At 36.3% G+C, this 22,728-nt stretch overlaps 1 protein-coding gene across 1 annotated transcript; it reads right to left on the bottom strand.

Moving 5' to 3' along the window:
- Positions 1 to 7,024: 7,024 nt before the first annotated feature.
- cdhr5-rs (cadherin-related family member 5, related sequence) lies at positions 7,025 to 21,499 on the bottom strand. Its single transcript, XM_066668845.1, has 13 exons — positions 21,347 to 21,499; positions 20,299 to 20,355; positions 19,740 to 19,832; positions 18,707 to 18,793; positions 18,020 to 18,130; positions 16,837 to 16,998; positions 15,638 to 15,728; positions 15,330 to 15,436; positions 14,708 to 14,908; positions 14,408 to 14,539; positions 13,284 to 13,362; positions 11,615 to 11,808; positions 7,025 to 8,100 (listed from the first exon to the last, which is right to left on the bottom strand). Exons 1-13 carry the CDS (start codon positions 21,497 to 21,499, stop codon positions 7,156 to 7,158), a joined length of 2,412 nt encoding a protein of 803 aa, XP_066524942.1. The 3' UTR covers positions 7,025 to 7,155.
- Positions 21,500 to 22,728: the final 1,229 nt, after the last annotated feature.

Genomic DNA, 22,728 nt, shown 5'->3' on the forward strand with positions numbered 1-22,728 from the left:
AGAAACGAAACAAGACACAAAATGTAGTCAGACCATGACCATCACAAGTCCAAGCAAAGCATCCAGAAATCTTTGGACTATAATCCAAAAATCATAATAGTTGAAACATCCAGAGGCTGGGGCGGCAGACCATATAACCCCACTGAGCTTTGTCTGAATGACCACAAAGAAGAAAGTCCTGGCAGCCACATAGAACAAGACCCTGCTGCCACATTCAATAGTACAGGAAGCTGGCGCAGGCTAGACAGGAGCATGAGGCATCAGCATAGACAGGGCAGACGCGGTGGACGTTTGCTGAGACAAGACATTGGACATTTATCCAGATAGAGCAGAATGGACATGGGAGGGGGGGAGAAAAAAAACAACTTACAAAAGCATATGTTAGGCTTTACGCAAAGTGAGAATACTGATAATAAACACCACCTAAAGTATAACTAGGGACTCAATAGGAAACAATAGGGACTTGGTTGGAAACATGAATAAACAGGACCAGACATAGGAGTAACGGTAAAACTCAAATCTACAGATAAAACGGGAGAGGACACAGACACAGAAAACGAAACCAGGACAGAGACTGCTGATGTGATAGAGGACAAACCTATGGAAGGAACAGTTTCATTCTTGAACTTTAGCTGATTCTGGAATTGTTTTCTGTCCAAGCTCGGTGTTTTGGTTCTCGTGCCAAAATCACATAGCACAACATTGACATTATGATTCTCCACCCTGATGGATACTGATGACAACCCTCAGTCCTGAGTCCGTGTTGGCTTCTCTCATGGGTGGTTTTCTCATTAACACAGATCTACAGTCTCAGATCCACTCTCTGATGCCTCCCTTGCGGTTTGCTCTCCCAAACCTCAAGGCTCCACTTTTTACACTACACTATCCATAATGGGTCAGTTATTATGTAAGGGTGGTGTACAATCAAGACAGCGGGAGGCTACATACAAATGTGGAAGTGTTTTAATGACTAACAAACACAGAAATACAGAAAACACAGAAAAGCACACAATAGTGACTAAGAGACCTAGAAAACCTGACACAAGAAAGAGTAAGCACAATAACCAACAAACTAAGACAGGGCAACAAACACTTAAAAATCCTAGGTAATACAAAAGTCTTAGATTGCAGTTAAGGACACGTGACAGGGGTGCAAAAGAAAAAAAGGGGAAGACAAAATTAAACACAGAACATGTGGAAACCAAAACAAGACACAAGACAAAGTCAAACGATGACAATTTTCTGAATTTAGCAAGTTGGGAAATAATTTACAGATTAACTTTATATTATTATAGACCAAAGTGTGTGTGGCCCTATGAAGAACTGGCACCCCCTTCAGGGTGTGTACCTGCCTTGCACCCAGTGATTCCAGGTAGGCTCTGGACCCACCGCGACCCTGAACTGTATAAACAGTTACAGACAATGGATGATAATAATATAATATAAAATAATTAAAAGATACAATACAATAATTATATTATCAGTGTCTTTTCACTGTATTATGACTTTATTCTCAGTCTGGTATGTTTTCCCCTTTAATGCGGAAATGACTGTGGAAAGGTCTGTAGACAAAAAATTCAAATGTGAAATTTCTTTTTCACCATCAAGTTTCCTTAATGACATAATACATCTAGTCAGGTAAGGATTATATCAGTCTCTAAATTTTGTTCTTGTCCCTTTTATCACATTCCTCAACAAACTAACAAATTATCTCACTAGCTAAAATTAAGATTTATGTCTGACCTTAATGACTTTCTTGGGATTTCTGTATTACTGCATGACAGCTGTAGGGACCGTATGTGACTGATTCACCAGCAGGACTGTTTGACTTTACATAACTGGGCATATGATGCTGTTTTATTATGGCAGTAATGTGCAATATATACAATTTGTAAATCTGATGATTAATTTGCTCAGTTTGCTAAGGTACTGGAAGTACACCACTGTGGCCTGGACCAACAAAGTATAATATCCAGCTTTAACAGCCTGGATTATTGATTATCAGTAATACTGGAAATCTAAAAATACACATTGCTATTGTATCAGTAGTGTCTTGCCTGGATGGGGCTAAAATGACAGTGTTGTCATTTTCCAGTAGCTCATGTAGAAGATTATTATGACTGATATTTTTAGAAGATAGAATATAAATCTGAATAAGCGTGTTTACTCCTGATGAGGCAGCCATCCAGTTCATTATCAGGAGTAAATTCAGATAAGCAGTTTTAAAACAATATTTTAAAATATACTTTATATATTTTATATAAACAAATGTATATAAAAAATGTATAAATATGGCTTTAATGCAATGGTATACTTTCGCAAATCATTTGGAGGAAATTTTAAAAAATGAAAAACAATTATATATGTCCAGCTGCCGATGATTACAACACAATGTAAATGTCTAAACATGTTTTATGGCATTTTTATAAAATATTTGATGTTTATTAAAAATATTAGTTTCAAAATGTATATCTTAACAAAAAACATTTAATTGAAGCAATTGAAATTTAAAGTATTTACTTCTTTTTTGTAATCGGATAAATTATCATGAGATTTCTCACTTAAGATCACTCATATCATGGTTGTTTTCTTTCCTTTTTTAAACAACTGCCAACAATTGCTCATGGCAGTAGCCCAATTCTGAGAATCCAGAGACTTCAATATCCATGATAGCACAACGTCTTTATATTGTTCCCTTGGCATATAGCCCTGGGTCAGAGTCAGGTTTCAAAAAAAAAATGTGATAAGATTGTCTGAAGAAGCCAGAATCCCTTCCAAGATATCTTATAAAGCTCTTAGCACAAGAGTCCTTTGGGGTACTATAGCCCAGCACTGACCTGTAAAGTGCAACATGACCAATCTGGTTTAGAAAAAATGCAATTCAGACATTGTCTTTTAATCCCTAAGGAACTTGGTGTGTCTGAATGGGTGCAGAAGGCTCCTGTGAACAGACAGAAATATGGAATGAATTAGACATGCTGTGGCACAGATAACATTAATATTTATGTTGTTTCCTTTATAATTGGGAAGAGTAACAAATTTTTCAACTGAGATTTAAACTGTGATTATCTTCTAGAAATGAAAATCTGTCTTTTTTGACTGTTTGTGTTTACACAATTAAATTGATATTCTGTATTCTATGTGTTCCCACTAACAAATATATATTCATAAAAAAGAAAAAAGCAGTAAACTAAACTATTAAGTTAGAGAGCATATTTTATGTCCACTATATTAAGCATTTGCAATTAAAGCATTGAAGGGTGTATTATTAATTGTAAAATACTCCTGAAATATTGTGTTTAACAATAAGCAGTAAGAAATCTTGTGCAAAAATAAAAACAACCCACAGTAAAATGTCAAGAGCATAGTGTGCTATTTTCAGTCCAGGATTGTGTGTGTTTGTGTGTGTGTGTGTTTGTTGGGGCTAATTACACAGTTGGACAGGTAGTTCATTGTGATATTTTGGGTTAAATTTTCCAGCTTAAAATTTGTTAATCTGTTGTTGATGTAGGCTAGGCTATATATATATATATATATATATATATATATATATATATAAACCTTTTGCAAATTATAAATGCAATATAAAAATATATTCATCTTTCTATAGCAGAAATTTACACTGCATATATTTAATAATTTCTATTTTATTTAATTTCCGTAAAACTCTGGACAAATCATGTTTACTAAACATTGTATATATATATATATATATATATATATATATATATATATATATATATATATATATACACACACAGTGGAACCTCCACTAATGGACGCCTATACTAACGAACTTTCCAAGATACGAACCGGGCATTTGAATATTTTTTGCCTCCACCAACGAACCATGACTCTAGAAACAAATCCGAGCCTCCACCGAGCCGGCGGCTGGAAATGGCCACTGACCCCAATAGGCGAGTCTCCCAGCGCGCCCAGACTTCAGTGAGCTTTTAAGATTAGCAAATTGTAGATTTAGCAATTTAGCATTAGTGTAAATAGCAGACATTGAAATTCGTGCTAAGTTAAGCCGTATCTACGCTTTGTTTCCCCACATTCACCCGCCTACTCTCCGTTATTCCACCCACCTCCCGTCATACAGCCAGCGCCTGTGTTACTCCTCCAGCAAGTCACGTCTTCAAGGTAGCGATGTGTAACCACGTAAAACTATATATATATATAGTGAAAATCCAAGGGAAAGTTTTATTAGACAAGATTTTTGGACATCTTTGTTTAACGGTTCTAATAAAACACCAATTAATAGAATTGCATTTTCTTGTCAGTCACAATCAGACCTGAACCTAAATGAGAACAAAACTTAATGCAAAGAAACATTAATTTCAATGAAGGATTTACAAACATATTTTATAGAAAAGTAGGGGCATTTCCAGTGTTTTCACTGACCAGTGTGATTATATTCTGTAAACGAATCAATGACTGCAGCACACTGTAAAATAAAACTTGGAACGGGGACAAACTTAGAAAAGATTATAGAATATTCATGTCACACTAGAGAGCAGTAGCCACCAAAGAATATGTGTTTGTAAGCACAGATGGGTCGTGAATCACCACTTGTTGGCACACTTGTGAGAGAATGTCAGTTCAACAATTCAAAAACAACATTTCATGAATCCCATCACTAATGAAATGAAGTCTTTCACAATTTAATGTATAAAATACTTAAGAAATTGAGGAGATATCTCTGGCTAGACACCACTGTTGAATGTATGGGACCATCAATCCCTCAGAAGACACTACATGAAAAACCCTTATAAATATAGCCACATGGGCTGAGGCTTATTTCAGGAAACCATTGCCTCTGTAAAGGAGCAATCTGTAAAATATTTACTATACTAAATCATACAATGTCCAGAATGTGTCATCAGAGATTAAGGAAACGTGTTAAGTTGAAGCACTGAATTGCTGACAGCAGTCCTGCAGCTGGTACATTCCTCTGTGAGGTGTGGAACTCGATTGGTCTTTTGGCTTGTAATTCCACCCACTATCCAATCACAACCCAAGTTGCCAGGTATGACACACAATAGCAGGCATGAATAGCAGGTAAAAGTGAGCAAGTGAACAGAACAACGTTTGACTTAAAAAGCCTCCAGCTAAACATCCAGCTAAAAAAAAAAAAAAAAAACAAAAAAAAAAACTCTATGACCAGAGACAGAATAAAACAAGAAGAAATACTTGAGATGTATTTGAAAGATAGAGGCAACTTACAGTCTAGCAAAACTATAAGGGACAAATGTTTGCATATTTTCTCCTTAATAGGTAAAGTTAAGAAGTAATTTCCAAAAAACTATTAAAATATAGATGCGTATGTTTGGATAAAATGTGTGAACTCAGTGACTTGTGTGTTTTAAACGAGTACTGAGAGCAGAGAATGAATGTAAACACTGGTTTGTGAGTCCTAGGCAAGCATATATCACTCCACTGGCTTTAAGTAGGCCACTGCTGGCTCACAATTAGCTTATCTTTATCTTTAAAATGTTCTGCTTTAAAATAATAATAAATTGACTGATATTTGTTCCATCCACAAACCTGTCTTTATTGAGAAAATTACATGAATATGACAAATCAAACACATATTTATGTATATCTGTGAATATCCAGTGTTGATAATGTTTACATGGCTGCACAGGAAAAAATAAATATTTCTTCTCAGAAATGGCATTATGTGGTAGTTTCTTCAGTCTGTTTGGGGTGAAGTGCGATGTGCTGTTAGCATTCCTGCCCAGACCCACTTCAACAAAATTTCTCTCCAATCAGAATAAAGCTCTTAAAAAGCTGAAAAGTTATCATTACATGCCATGTTTTTACATGCAGTTGCAGTGGAGCACCGAGCCTCTGTGAAGTTCCTGCACACATGCTACAGCCTTAGTCCTTTTTCCTGATGCAGTGAGTCATTATTGTATATAAAACACATTGCCCAGTCCCAATGTGTACTTTTTAACCATTCTAAACTAAGCATGGATATTATAAGCATGGCAAGATATAGTATTTTGTATTTTTACCTGAAGCTTCTAGGAGTTTTACACTGACCCAGACAATAGTCGTGGCACACTGTTTTTGTTGTCTAACAACTGACTGGTTACACTACTCTCATGTTTAGACTCAGTGAAATATGAAAGACTATTTGATGGCCTACAGTAGGGATGCGTTTTATCCAATTTTTTTTCATACCATCTCAAAATGTTAACATGTTATACTGTATTACAGGATGGGGGTAATGGGTAATAACACATTTGAAACAGCTCAGGGTACACCAACACACGTGTTGATGCTAAAAATTTGTGTTCAAGAAAACGAAGCCAATTAACTGGTTGTGGACCAAGATAAAAGCAAAATAAGACTGGTAGCTGGCCAACTAGGCCACACACATTTTATATATATATATATATATATATATATATATATATATATATATATAAGCTAAACACCAAAGCACAGACCATGTTCCAGCTAACTATCACACCTTTAGAAAAGATAAATCAGTGAGCACAAAGTCAACTAAACGGTATTCTGAGTGTTTTTGTCTGTTCTGAGCTTTGCTTCAACTGGATATTACCTGAAATTTGTGCTAAACTCATAACTATATTGGGCTCCTGGGTTTGTTATTTTTTAGTTTTTACACATTACCAGATAGTGAGCTCCCACTGTGCCCCCTACATGTGGCTCTCTTAAATGCACATGACTTTGCCATGTACTAACCAAACAGGCACAAAATAAGAATATGACACACCAGACACGTAATGTTGAAATACCGCCCTCATTTTGAAATAGCATCCACATGTTACTGCTATACCACCCAAAGTATGTTGATATTCTCCTCTGGGCATTTCACAACTGGGACCATACTGTTTCCAATAAACCTTTAACAATGCAATAAGAATAGTGTTTACAATACATGAAAAATGTATAAACAGGAAAAAAGTTACTAAAATCATTTAAAAATCTTCTCTTGAAGGTCAATAAGTCTCTGAAGTTTCCTTCCTGAAAAAAAAAGTATTCAGTAACTTGCAGTTTACAAAAAGATGATTTCTTCTGATATTTTTTTTTTGTGTGTTTTATAATTAATTACTGCTTTTCTGACACTTCTGATGAAACACCCAACAAACAAATAAATAAATAAATAAATTAAAAACACAACTAAAACTCAGGTGAATCCTCTACAAAGTATAGAAGTCCATTAACTGAAGAACTGTGAATCAGTCTGTTTTTTGGAATGTCATTTGTTTTCATGGTTTCTTGATCATGTTCTGACTGATCATTTTTCTGCAAATGTTTTGCTCTCCTAAACAAACTGTTCTCCATGTTGTATGCCTTGTGAAACTGTTTTTCATCCGTTGTGGTGTCCACATTATCACCTTCAGAGTCCATAGACTTGTATAGGTTTTCTTCGCTGGCGTTATCAATATCACAATGGCACCTTATTGTTTTTAGTGTTAAGATTTTTGCTATAGAGCTGGCACCTACTTCATGTGTGTCTTGTTTGTCCTGAGTAGTCTCCGCTGGGGTGAATAAAGTTGTCGTCTGTGAAGTAGGCAACAGATCATCCATGCATTTCTCAACAGAGTGGCCTGATCTCTCAGTCAGTGCTTGTGTGCTTTTCTCTCTTGGTCCACTTTGGATATTTGGTTCACAGCCATCTCCTGCATTCCTCTCCTCTTGAGTGCTTCCTTCACTTGGTGCATCTAATGCAGTGATAAAACTAGCCTGCTGTGAAGTGGGTAACAAATCCTCTACTCTGGTCACCACTTCTTTTTTCTCTCCCAATATATTCACTTTCCCATTCTTTACCTTCTCAACTGTGAAGGAGGCATACTTCTCTGGTGTTTTTCCATTGGATGTGACAGAACTGATTTTAGGCAGTGGCTTTGGAGGCACAAGAATGGGCAACATATCGGAGAGGGGCATGGATCTATATGCTTCTCCTCTGCTATAAGCCTGACCAGGCAGTGGGGGCATTTCATTCCTTTTTATGTATGACCCTGGTTTTCCTGTCAATTCTCCAGAGCTGGATTCATGGTCCATAAATGCCTCATTGTGGTAGGCAGCTTCCTCTAAAAATGACGTGGGCCGTCCTGACATGACCTGTTGATCATGGAGAGAGGGCATTTAGCGTCTCCTCCAACAATGTTGTAACGGACTACGCTTATTGCACTTGGTTTATCCGGTGCTGAACCTAAGTCCAATGCAGCTTTCAAAACAGACATTTTCTTTTATGGCATTCAGCAAATTTGACATCAGGTCAATTTAGAAATGTCATTCACATCCCAGTTCAAATTCACCTTTATACCTTATCTAAGCAACAATAACAAGCCATTGTGAATTAATAGGTTTTGCGAAGGACATTACATATATTCAGTGCTTTAGACTGGATTATGCTTGAAGCATTATACAGGGTAAATCTGAACTGAAATCTAACAAAGATGAGTTTTAAATTCACAGTTACAAAAATAGCCTCTGGTTAATTCTAACAGTTTAAGAAAGGTAATGTAAAAAAATAAATCATTACATTTTGATATATAAACAAACACATCATGAGGACTTCAGGAAAATAATAAGAACAGAGGACAAAATATAATATATGGCCCCTTTAATATATTGCTTTTAGGTTAACAGTTCAACTACAAACAGGGTTTTACAATACACATCTAAACACGTCTAAACAGTGACACACAAAGACCGAAAGGGACACCAAGGTGGAAACCATAACACATACACTCATACAACAGGTTTCTCCAGTGTTTAATTATTAAAGGCAACAGTTCTATTTAGAACCAAAATTTCTAAATAAAACAATTTGCATAGACAAATAGCCATAGACAAATGATAAAGAATGTGTTGCACATTTTTAAAAATGTAGAAGGTTTTGTGTTCTACATAGAACAATTTTCATAAAAGATACAACATATTCTTTATCGAAACAAATATCACTCTAATTTTTAAATGGACCAATATAGAACTTATTGTCCTTAATAGAGTCATGGCATTTAATAAAGTGCTCTCTTAACTACTTTCTGACCAGTTTTAGCCAGGATATGAATAATTTATAAAACAATGTACTCAGTGGTGAAAGTTGTTAGTTTGAGATCCTTGTTAAAGCTGGTCTCTATAAAGTGGACAAGTCACACATCAACATCACTCATATTCAAAAATCACAGTGTCATGCCAGTATACATAACCAGTAAGCTTTTTTCAAACACATACCTGCTGGAAACACTAAGTTCTACATGAGATGCATTAATAAGGGATGGATCAGGAAATGGTGACAAGGACAGAGGGCTGTCTGGCTGAGTAACAGTACTCACTGACAATGTGCATATTACCATGTATCATCATTATTATGATATGATTTGTTTGATGGTGTGTGTTTTTGCCAGACCGCCTACCGGGCCGCCATAGAAGAGGCATTTTCGCTTATTGACTGACTGACTGAACTGTTAGTTCAGCCATATTTCACAGAGAGAACCTAAGGTGGTGCTACTACACCGTCTGTTGTTAGTTCAGCCATATTTCACATTCCAGTTCGTGAACTAAATTTGAAACCGTTTGATGCATTTCCACCAACATAATTGGTTCGCAAACTAGAAAGATTTGTTCCCAACTGGAACCAAAGAGCAGTAGGTTCTTCAGCATTAACCATGGCTGAATAATAGGAAGTAAGACAGGAACATGCTCCGTTTGTGTGTGTTTCTGGGGCTATGTTTGTACCATGCATGTTGGCCAGCGCCTCTGCGTTAGTTAGTTCACAAGCTCATCAGGACAGCTATGAACTTGGCAACATTTACACACGTATTATATCTCACAGAGAGAGGAGGACTGCTGAATTTGTCTTATTTCACGAGTGGGTGTATTTGCCTGAAATACTGTAAATGGAAGTAGTGTGGAGACATTTTGTGTCGTTAGTGTGTTTATGAAAATCCATATAGCTGTGCACAGCCACATTAAACTTGTTTTAACCTGTTACACTGAATAAGTTAGTCATTGTAATTCTTTTGTTCTTTGGTGGTAGATCATCTAGTATTTATTTTTAAAATAAAATTAACAAGAAAAACACGGATGCCAGTGTTATATATTGTGAACAAAAAATGTTTACTCCTTTTCCCATTTCTGCATTTATTAGTCCTGCCCTCCATATTTTCAACATAAAAGACAGAGAAAGAAAGAAAGAAGAAATGCCAGAAACACCTCTGTGACAATGGCTATATGGCTAATGGTGGTCTGCCAAAACTAGGCTTGCCTAGTTTCTCTTTGCTCTTGTTTTAATGAGTTTGATTGCCATTTGAGGAAGATGGTCCTGATTCAAATGTGCATGTGTGTTCATTCAAAAGTGTGAATGTATCATCCTTGTGCCGTTCAGTATTTATTCTTATATTTTATTCCACCTAATCCATAAGTAACTAGTGTATGGAGAAAAAGCCTTGCATATATGCATTTTACTTCATTAATCTTCTGTTACTAAAGTGTGCAACAGCATGATTATTATAATTTCTCTTCATTCAGTTACTTTGTTATCTATCAAAATTTCATGACATACTAATAAAATATTGTGAATTCAATTAAATTGATACTCGTATTATTGTATGAGTACATGGAATGTTATTTTTATATGAATTTATTTTTGCTGTATGTCTGTCACTCTTGTGGTGGAAATTACACATCAGTAAGTTTTTTCTGTTTGTTTTTCTATGTTTTGTTACTTTCCATTCCTCCAAGGAAATACTTTTATGTTAATGTGTTTAAAATATTTGTATGTGTTTTAAGTGTTTACAATGATTTACAAGAAACAGCTGTACTTTGGTCTGTGATCATTTTGGTATAGCTACAGGGGTTCCGAAGACACTGGGTGTTTACAATTTTTTGAAATGTATAATATAACTGTAGGGGTTCCAGAGACAATGCGTGTTTACAACCCTTTGAAATGTATGACTTCTGTATGGGATCTAAAGTAACCTTACGTGATTGATGAATGATCAATTTGGTGGAGAAGACAGACCTCACAAACTACACATATGACTAGGAAAACAAACGACTCTGAGAAACTAAACATAACACAAAAATAAGGAAATTTGTGTTTGGTAGATTGTTAAATTTTTCATGGGTGCAACCCACATACTCAGCTCTACTGCTTATCCCACAAATGCATGTTCCTTACAAATGTGGCACAATTTAAAAGAGAAAATTAACAGGCTTTTCAATGGTAAAATATTTATTGCCAAGAAGCACTGTTACAACAAAGAAATAATCTACCAAACACAAATTTTTGTGCTATTTTTATATAAATGTGAAAGTGTCACTGATACGGGCAGAGTAAGTTGAAGTGCGTTTGCAGATTTCCTGCTCGTGCGTCAATCTGCAGTTCCATTGTCATTCCTAAGGCAACTGATATTTGATGCTTTGTTCATGTTTTAATTTTTACTTCGACACTCTCAAACCTACATAACATGTACATTAGTTGTAGTATTTGAATAATTAATAGTGATTACTCAGTAACCCTCAAGTTCTTGGTTTAAGACCTGCCTCAGCCGAGAGAACCACTGATGGAACTATTCATTCCCTAAGAGAACAACTACAAACTAAAATCTTCCAATGCATTTCTTACCACATTGGGGTTCTTGCCCAGTGCCACAGAGCCTCTGTCTTCAGGGTCTCGTCTGTGTCTCCACCTTCTGAGTAAACGAAGCAGCAGACATAGTGCTGCTACTGCCAACAGCAGTAGTACAGAGGCCAGACCTCCAGCTATGCCCACATTCACATCCCCAAATAGCCTCTCTTCTCCAAAGGGGCTTCTCGGAACTGTAGGAGCATTTCAAAGTAGAGAAAGTGCAGACAGTGAGAATTCTTTTTACAAGTGCCCCTTTATGGCTGGAATAAATGCTAACATTTTCTGGTGCTTCTTCAAGACTGTAGGATAAGAAGGCTCCTCATTTGGCTCCTCTTGAAGCTACTTGAAAAAACACCAAAAGTTCTAATAATTTTTCTGCAGATTAATATAATGATGAATGTATCAATAAATTATTTACTTTCATAATGAAACAAGTTTAGGCTTCTGTTTAATTGCAGTTCTGTGGCATGTGTACCTTTCATTACTTAACAAGGACAAGAACCGCCTATTGCTGCAGGAAACAAAATTTGACTGACACGCAAAAAGACCAATCACAAGTCTCCTATTTTAACATGACGAGGCAGAGTACCAATCAGAATGCAGCTGGCAGAATACTGAGTGAGGCCAGCGTAACGCACTGAAGTTTTCAGACTTTCTGTCTACCTGTAGGAGGAGCACCTGTGGCTGAGGCTACTGTGCCATAAACCATTACAGATAGACATAAAACCACATGTTTATGTGCTCTGACTTATAGAAATGTCTTTGGAAAAATAAAAGGTGCAATATAACTACCTTTTTTGTTATTGTAGATTTAATTTTGTTTAATTTGTTGGAAGCAAAAATCTTAGTATTTTGTTTTACCTAAATGAAGGATAATGTTGCTGCTTCTGAAGACACAGCTTTGTTTCATCATTGTTTCAACATATTTGGCATATATACATATATCAACCATTATATTAAATCCATCGCCTTGTTTCTATAGTCTTGGCCCATTTTATCAGTGTTTGGGCCCTTGAGAAAAATGTAAGTAAGAAAGGAATGCAATGATGGGCAAATTATTTAAACCCGGTTTTTGAATGGAAATGGTAAAAGACAACATATAGAACATTGAAATTTGTTTCCTGAAAAATTTCTGCTCATTTTGAATTCAGTGCTAAGTTCCAAGGGAGTCCTTGAAAGATGGGAGGGGTTCACTACTTACTGTGAACGACTGTGTGGACAAAGAATGCAAGAATAACAAATGATCAAATAGCTAACAACTTTGGTATTTCATGATCTATAGAACGTAACATTATTAAAACATTCAGAGAATCTCTGTATGCAACGGAAAAACAGAAGAAATCATGGACAATGCATCCTCTGGGCCCAAGAGGTGATTTACCATCTGGCTTGTTGTAAGTGCACAGTTCAAATGTCAGCCTCTGTGATAGTATGGGAGTGTATTAATGCACATGGCAGGTTTGATTTGCACATCTCTGAAAGCACCATTATTGCTTAAAGGGGACAGAAACAATATGCATAGCAATGGCTGAACTGTATTTGTAAGTGCACCTATACAGTCAGTGGAACTGACAAAATGAACGTGTAGATATAATGATGTAACTTTATTATTATGGCTGATTGGGGTATCATGAGATTTAACATAAAATTCTTGCTCACAGTTTACCTGCTTGTCCTCTCTGTAGGACCTCTATGTCTACTGTGGCATTGGCAACTTCACCTGTCTCTTGGTCTGTTGCTACCACCTGCAAAAATAAAATAAAATGTACAGTGGCCACTGTAGCAGTGAGTATATCATATTTTTACAATATATTTAAAATTTCATACATTTTTTTGGTTTTAAAACATTAAGGTTTCAAGTAATTTTGGCAATTTCTATTGCTTATTTAACCCTGATATTTTACCACAATGTGACAAGCAACTGGAGTTGCTTGTCACATTGTGAGCTGAGAGCCAAAATGTGAGCTGATATTTTTAAAATGATATATAATTACAATAAATACAAAAATATATACAGTAAAAAATACATATATTTTTAAAAAGAAGAAGATGTGTTGTGAGGTAGTGTGAAAAACAAAGAGTTGTTAAATGCTGTTAAAAGACTAAACTGATACCAAACAGAGATAATAAAGAACTTAGCAATAAACAGAGACAGAGCACAACCTAGAAACCCAGGACTTAGGCAGAGAAAAGACAATGAATGAACTACACTAACCTAGACACACCAAGATAAAGACAAGCATGTAAAATGGCCAACAAGACAAAGGAACAGGTTTTTTTACATACAGGGCAAGGAGGAACACCTGTGAACCACAGTCACATGACACAGAAGGGGCTGTGACAAGCACATGCTTAGACAAACAAATACAGAGTGAGCACATGGTCAAAGCACAAGATCAAGACAGAAAGCTTAATAGCTTTTTAAATCTCATTATCTCAGGTGCCTTAAAATTACTTAAAAGCACTGCTGCGCACTGACTGCACACTGGTGGTACATGAAGCACCTCCATATTGTTCCAAAGAATGTAAAGAGTTTAGGTATCTAAGGAGCATAATATTAGTGTAAGTATTTAAGAATACTGCTAGAAATGGAGATAGAGTTTACTAAGTCCCTATATACACATGTCTGTTTCATGTGGCATGAGTGTCGAGATTTTTTTAAATGCAGGTATAGATTTCATTTTAAACAGACTGAGATGCTTTTTACTTATTTTCAAGATGCAATCTACAAACTAGTCCCATGAAACTGCTACAAGGTCATTCTCCCCTTTGCTTGAAATGTATACACACCTCAAGGATGTGGCGGTCAAAGGCACTGAGCTGAGTAGCCTTTGCAATCAGGATGCCATCTTCTGTGATGTGGTACAGCTTAGCACTGGAGGCCACAGGGTGAAGGGCATAGGCCATTTTGGGGTTGATTCCCTGCAGAAGATTATAATATGGCTCATACTGGGAAAAAACATATCGACTACATAGATCTGGCTTTGGAATATCTGTGAGGCAAATGATCTTTTTTTTTTGCAATTTTTTTAATGCATGTATGTGTAATTTAATTTTCTTTTTTAATGCATGTATGTTTATTCATCGTACATCTCTGAAGTCTCTGTCTGTGGCCTGAATGATGAGGATCTTGTTTCCATAAGTAGAGACCAAGGTTGCAGGGCTTGAATTCTCAATGATAAAGCCTTTGTAGGTGGTCTTGTTGAAGTATGGAGGAAAACGGTTCTCTGCCACCACATGGACAAATGCTGTGGCCACTGTGTATTTCTTTGGATCATTCACTTGGGCAGCCTGTGAAATTAGACATTATGAACTAAGCATACATTTAAAATATTAATGCAGTGCTTTTCAAAATACTTTTCTACAATTTAATATCTGTATTAATATCAAGTCGAAAAAAACATTTTCAAAATCATCACAGACTTGGAAAATGCTGTATTTATATGTCTTTAGTTGGTTTATATATGATTGTGTCATAGCCATGCAACTGCTATATCCCAAATCTAATTAAGCTGACAGAAGTGGCATAACAAGAGGCAAGAACCAACTTCATGTTTGGCTGTGCTTTGTTAGTTGTAGTGGATTGTTATTTCAAATAATTTATAGGTTGTAACTAATATGCTTGAGTCTTCCATCATTAGAGTCCTATTTAATTTAACAGGTGTCATTGTACAATGCATGTTGAAGATATTTCTATTTATTCTGTCCATACCATTATGAGAAGTCTGAAAGAAGGAGTCATCAATCTGCTTTCTATCCGCCGTCTCAGGGTAATTTCACCCGTATCATGGTTTATGGTAAACCTCCCATTGTCTTCACCTGCAGTCATTTATCATCAGTGTTAATCAAATTAACTAATCAAATTAATATCACATACCTATGTCTAGTCAAGAGGCAGGATAAAAGTCATTATTATTCACTAGAAGCCTCATTTGCATATTCCTTCCTTCTGTGATGGAAAGGCACAATTATATGTAATAATTAACAGCCATGCATAGTACAGCTTAAAGTTTCAGATACCTGACAGGATTGTGTAGATCAATGGTGTTTTTATGTCTCTGTCTCCATCTTCAGCATGAATGGGACCAGGGGAAAAATGCAATATAGAATTCTGAAAAACAAAAACCAAATGGTACAAGTATACTTTAGTGTTTTTCAGATAGAAGTAATCACCATGTTGAAACTGATTGTCTGCATTTAAACCATCTGTGGTAGTGGACCAGTTTGGTGATTAGGTGCCTTGCCCAAGGGCACTACTGTGAATTTTTCCTCTTGGTATTAGAACCTGAGACCCATAGTCTCAAGCTCACCTCTCTGACCTTAAGGTTATGGCTGTACCAATTCAGCTGTATTTAATACTACAGACTTAGCTATAATGAACACCCCCAGGCTACATGGTCAAATGTAAGTGGTTACCCCTGTGTAGTTTGTGGTTTTAGAAATGGTAGCATAAAATAAAGCATATAGCCACAGAGCCGCCAACACTGGCTATATAGTGGACAGAGGTACCAAATCCATGTTCAGAAATTAAAATTCCTTCCCAGAATTTCATTTCAACTGCCATGACACCAGTAAGATTGGTTTAAGAGAAGCTAGGAATTTGGGGTTCAATCCTGAAATGAAAAGAAACTTCTGAAAATGGGTTGCAATAAAGAGGCTCAGACAAGGATTTTTAACATACTGTTAGGGATGCCGTCTGTCCAAACAATCACTTTTTTCAGCACTCATCTGGAGGCAACATCAATACAGTAGTTCTAGTGGGAGCTTTACTCCATGATGACCTTGGCAACTGGGTACCCACACACAAGTCTAAGATTACCATTTAGTGGTGTAAGATGCACTGTTGGTTTTAAGCACATTGACTTTCACTGGAGCCCTTTTCTCAAACTCATCCAAAACCTTTAAGAGCAATTGGAACACAAATGTGAGACAGGCCTCATCACCATATACCCAATTTATGTTATTAGCTGTTAGTGTCTGAATTAATGCATGTCACTGCAGCCAACTTCTAGCATCTGGTTGAAAGCATTTCCAGAATTGTGGAGGCTGTTATAGCAGCAGAGGAGGACCAGTTTTGGAATTAGACGTTCAGTAAGCAATAAAAATATTGTGTCCATTCATCAACATACTTTTAGCTGTGTAGTGCATGTGATATCAAGGCAGCATCACATGGCATGAGAGAAATTGTAACACAGATTTCATAAGTAAATATACACTACCTCCCAATCTTCTGAGACGTTAGCTGTGTATACTGGGTTGGTGCATATGGCATGCTCTGAAACTGGAGAACAAGGCAGAAACTGAGGATATTGGTCATCCCCATCCAGCACGTTCACTCTTACTGTTGCTGTAGTGTTGTACTTCTCAAAAGTGTTCATTTCCTTTACATTAAAATCCAAAAGCAGAAAGATATGTTAATTGTGTTGATTTGTGTCATAATCTGTCAAGTTCCACTGAGATATACACCCATCATCCATAACATTATGACCACCTCCTTGGTTCTTCACTAACTGTCCATTCTCTGAGCTCCACCAACCAGACAGGAGCACTTTTTATTTCTACAATTAAGACTGTAGTCTGTAAATTGCTCTGCATACTTAGTTTGCCCCTTTCTGTTCTTCACTGGTTTGGACTAACTGAAAGATTGTTTTATCATTTTATATTGTCTATATGTATGTGTATGTAAATATACATGCATATATGTATATGGATGTGTATTCAAGTAGCTCCTGCTTCTTGCTAGACTGCCATTGTAAATAAGATCTTGTTCTTAATGACTTGCCTGGTTAAATTAAAGGTTAAGTAAATAAAATAATAATAGGACTCGCACAGAGCAGGTATGACTTGTGTGGTGAATCGTTCTCAGCACTGCACTGACACTGATGTGGTGCTGGGTTAATGGGTATTGTGCTGGTATGAGTGGATCAGATACAGCAGTGCTGCTGAAGTGTCCACTCCCTATCCACTCTTTTATACACGCCTCCCTCATCAGTCCACCTTGTAAATGTAAAGTCAGAGACAGTAGCTCATCTGTCGCTGCATGGTTTGTGTTGATCCTCCTCTAGGCCTTCATCAATGGACACAGGATGCTGTCAACTTGATAGTTTTGTTTGGTGGACTACTCTCAGTCCAGCTGTGGCAATGAGAGGTTTATAAACTCCAAGATCACTGTTGCCTCTAGAGCCATACACACTAACACACCACATCCATCACAATGGTGTTACAACACAAGTAACACTGCAGCCCTGAGAATTATCCACCAAACAAATCATACCTGCTTTGTGGTGGTCCTAGCTGCTAAGGAAATGGAAAGTGAGTGTAATGTTATGGTTAATAAGTGTTTGTAACATTTTCTTATTTCTTATTACTTGCTGAAAATGGAAAGTAATATAAATAGCTTACCACAGCATATATAACCACCAGGAGCTGGGTTTTAGTTTCAAAGTCTAGTGGTTTGTTCAGGGTGATAACTCCACTGTTGGGAAGGTCAATTCTGAAATAGCTGGCATCAGGCTAAGAGAGACAAAAAAATACAAATAAAAACATGTTTCTGATCTGGCTTTAGCTGGAAACACTTCAGTGTACAGAAATTGTATATAATAGAAGAGTATCCACTCCTTTGCTCTGATGAAAAATGAGGGTAACCTAATGGCTATTTTTTTTTCCTTTAGTGAACAACATAACTGGCAACCTGACAAAAACGCAAAATAAAAATTATAATTAAATAAATAAAATTGTGCCAGTTTAAAATGTATGAAAGTTATAAGACCAAATTCTTATCCTAAACTTATCTTGCCATGGTCGGACATTTAGATACACTATGTTTAGATACAGTATCCTATTTGAAAGTTTATGAGAGTAGCCTTCATGAGCAAGAAGAAATTTTTATGACCTGTCAACAATGTTGGACTATAAAAATAAGTTTGTTTTTTTATTTTAAGTACCATTAAAAAGTTAATTTCTAACTGAATATATCAATTTCACACATTGAAAAAACACTGACAAATACACCAATCTGTATGTTTTGGTAAACCATTCAAGTGTCCATTTAAAAGACACTTTGGGGGCAGAGCTTCAAACATTACTTACAGATGTTTGATCAATGATGTATGTGATAATGTCGCCATCTGCATCTTTGGCTTTAACTGAAAACACAGGGGTGTTCACTCCGGTTAGCTGTAAAAAAAGAATTAAAAACTGAATCACTTTTCTTAAAGTCAAAAAGGTGAATTTGTGCATTGGCTGGATCATCGGAAGACCACCTGTTCCACCCTCAGTCACTTAAGGCCTACAGTCCAATACAGCTAAGATGGGCTACATCTCTCTGGGTGGGTAAGATAGCCCTCCTTCACCCCTCACTACAGCACTAGTCAGTTTGGTTGTTTGTCAGCTAACACAACACATCTGTGCAGATAATATACTCCTCCAAACATGCTGAGCTGTTCAGTGGAATTGTGTTAACAGCCTTTTGAAAAGAAGTCATAGTTGGCTTCACATGCCTTGTTAAAAAAATAAGTATACTTAAGTTGTTTTAGAACCACTACTAAATCACTACTAATATGTAATTTAAATTATATTAAGAAACACTTAATATATACTGAGTGTACTAGTCATATGTTATTTTTGTCACTACAATTGCAAATACAATTGAACTATATTTTTCTGAGCTGCCTGCCTGAATTCTAAAACACATAAAAATTAGCTTAAATTATTAATAAAGTATAAAATAAAACAAACAATCATACCATGTCAAAATAATTACTAATAAAAATTATGCAGTAGCACAAAATATACCCATATATAGTATTACAAATTACAACACTTCTAAATTATAAGAATTTGATTCATATAACACTAAGAATATAAATATATTTAACTTACAGAACTGCAGAAATAAAAAATGACTTGTACATTCGTATATATATTAAATATAACTATATAATTTAAATGTTATAATTTTAAGTTAAATGGAATTAAGTGTCAAAGATGATGAAATTAGTAATGATTTAGTACAAATTAGTGGTTCAATAATAGTACAGTTTATGCACACTTAAATTCTCAGGGACCAAGCAAGGGACCTAGGAAAATAGTGTTAGAATTGAGGCAGCCTCTTGTAACTTACCTCACTAATATAACGTGGTTGAATAGACCTTTCAATAAAATATGGCATGTTATCATTTTCATCCAAGATCTCCACCATGACTCTGAATTCATTCTGAAAAAAGTAGAGACACCATGTATACATACATATTTTGTCTTTGTTGTTTGGACAATCATAGGCCTATATATTTCTGAATGTATGGACTGAGTCCAAAAGATTCTTCATTCATTCATTCATTGTCTGAAAGCGGATATCCAATTCAGGGTCACGGGCCGGAGCCTACCCGGAATCACTGGGCGCAAGGCAGGAATACACCCTGGAGGGGGCACTTCACAGGGCGACACACACTCACACCTAGGGACACTTTTGAGTCACCAATTAACCTACCAGCATGTGTTCTTGGACTGCGGGAGGAAATCGGAGCACCCGGAGGAAACCCACACGGATACGGGGAGAACACACCAAACTCCTCACAGGCAGTCACTCGGAGTGGGACTCGAACCCACAACCTCCAGGTCCCTGCAACACTAGCTGTGCCACCCTGCCACCCCCAAAAAGATTTTATCCCATTAAATTATACCTGTTTTGTGTTCTCTTCGTAGCATGTTAAAGAGGCCATCAGAATTGAGCCCTGCACCTGTTGAAAGACCACAAAATTAAAAATGTCTATTAAGTCCTTTAAATGGCTTTGTGGATAAAACAAAGATTTAAGCCCCCATATATAAAATATCAGCCAAAAATAGTTTTGATTCGCTCCCTATTACAGTAACCTTAACAGATATAGGTCTACGGTTTTAAGAATACATCACAATTCTCACATCAGAAAGGTGAACTTGCTGCAGAGTGCACATTGTTAAACCAAACTTTCCATTTTAGAAAGCCCTAGGGCAGGGGTCAGCAACCTTTACCACTCAAAGAGCCGTTTGGACCCCGTTTCACACAGTAAAGAAAACACTGGGAGCCACAAAACCCTTTTGAAATTTTACATGAAATAACACTGCGTATAACAGGTTTTTTGCCTTTGTGCTACGTATAAACAAACTATACCGTGTTACATTTATGAAATTAATGAACGACTGCAGAAAAATGAAATAACATTTCTGCATGCAAAAAAACATTTTTAACTCCGAAAAAAGACGTTGGGTTGACGGTTAAGTAAAATACTCAATGTCTATTTGAGTCCTTGTAGTAATTAGAAAAAAAACGCCGAACTTAAATTATCCACTGGCAGCAAACAAAAATGCATCCTTTTCCTGGCGCCGTGCAGTCAGCTGTCAAAAAGTTCAAGAAAACGCACACTGGCCGGTGTCGCACATTGGAAATTGTGATGTGTATTAAGAGCGACAAAACATTTTAAATATTAAAATATTTTAGATGTTACAAGATCGCCATAATCCTCATAGAATTACATTTTGACAATGAACGAACTAAAATAAAATACATTTCAATTAAATACTCATTAATTATTTTCAAAAGCTGAGCCGCATCAGAGGGATCAAAGAGCCGCGGGTTGCCGACCCCTGCCCTAGGGAAAGTGTTCATACAACACTCAGGAACAATGGCAGTCAGTCCTCTTAAATGCGTACTGTTGCCCATACTGTGATCCACACTCCAGTTAATCTGCTTACCTCTCTGTCCAAGCCCCTTGAAAATGAGGAGTTTAATCTGATTGTTCGACCCTCAAGGTAAAACCAACCAGCGTTCTCTCCAGTGAGGCACAGACGAATGCTATTGGCCCCTGGTTCTCCAACAATGGTGATGTTTGCAATGAACTCCCCCATGGGACTATTCTCTTTGATTGTTGCAAAAATGTCATGACCACCAAGGCATAAACTGGCTGTTATAGAAAACAAATGAAACATTAACTTTATAAACAAATCAGTCGCCAGTCACTTTATTAGAAACACATATTTTACAGCTCTTATTTGCTGGTTTAAAGTAAGGAAGATGTTTAAACTCTGCTTAGATTTGCTTGTTTTTTTGTGTCCTTCATTACTTTGGTACTTTCTATTTTCCCCCTCCTCTGAAATGCCAGTGGGAATGACACAACAGTGACATGTGTATAAACTCCAAGATCATTGCTGTGACTAATACACTTATACAGTTATATGTTTTTTTATATAAATTTCATGGCTGTACTGAGAGTACTCCACCAACCAAATAGAAACTAGCAAAGAGTGGATATGGGATAAGAAAGTAAGTTGGATACAAAGGGTATGGAATTTGTTTAGGTTTTAAATAACATAATCAAATTTCCTGGTCAGGGTCTAAAATGAGTAAAAAATCTAAAATCTTATTAGTAAAAGAAAATATACATTTCACACTTCATCAACTTCTTAGCAAGTGTCAAAATTAAAAATTCAATATGTACTTAGCATTTCTTTTTCAAATGCAATATGCTATACAAATACAAATTAAAGTAGGTCTCTGAAGTATGTTTCAGTACAAGTTATTTGTATTAATAGAAATGAGAATCTAATGTGTTTCACGTGTTTTTTTTATTTTATTTTATTTTTTTTATTTTTTTTTATTTTGTCTTTTACGTATCAATGAACCCAGCACTAAATATAGCTATGCACTGGCTTATTAAGAAGTGATAAAGAAAAAAAAAAGCCACTCATGAAGCCATTTTAAATATGCTGCTCTAGAGTGTGTTGTTATGAGTCATATTTACCTTTTACTATATGATAGGATACATTCAGCACCATCTGATAGAAGAATGCCCTCCAAGGCACCAGCATGGTGGAACACTTTCCCTTCCCCACTCTGTGTCCCAGCTGTAAAATATACATGGCTGTTCTAAAAACATTTTATAAAGAGTTCAACAATCAAATGAGTGACTAATCGTTGTTTCTCTAATTTTGTAAGACACTGTAAGCCTTTCTCACTTGGTCACTTATTAAGTGCTTTTTCTGCCTTTAGCTACTGCTTTAGCTTTAGCTGCTGGAATCTCTCTCTCTCTCTCTCTCTCTCTCTCTCTCTATTATTATAATAATATATAATTATATGA

This window comes from Hoplias malabaricus, chromosome 4, assembly GCF_029633855.1.
Source record: "Hoplias malabaricus isolate fHopMal1 chromosome 4, fHopMal1.hap1, whole genome shotgun sequence".
NCBI lineage: Eukaryota > Metazoa > Chordata > Actinopteri > Characiformes > Erythrinidae > Hoplias > Hoplias malabaricus.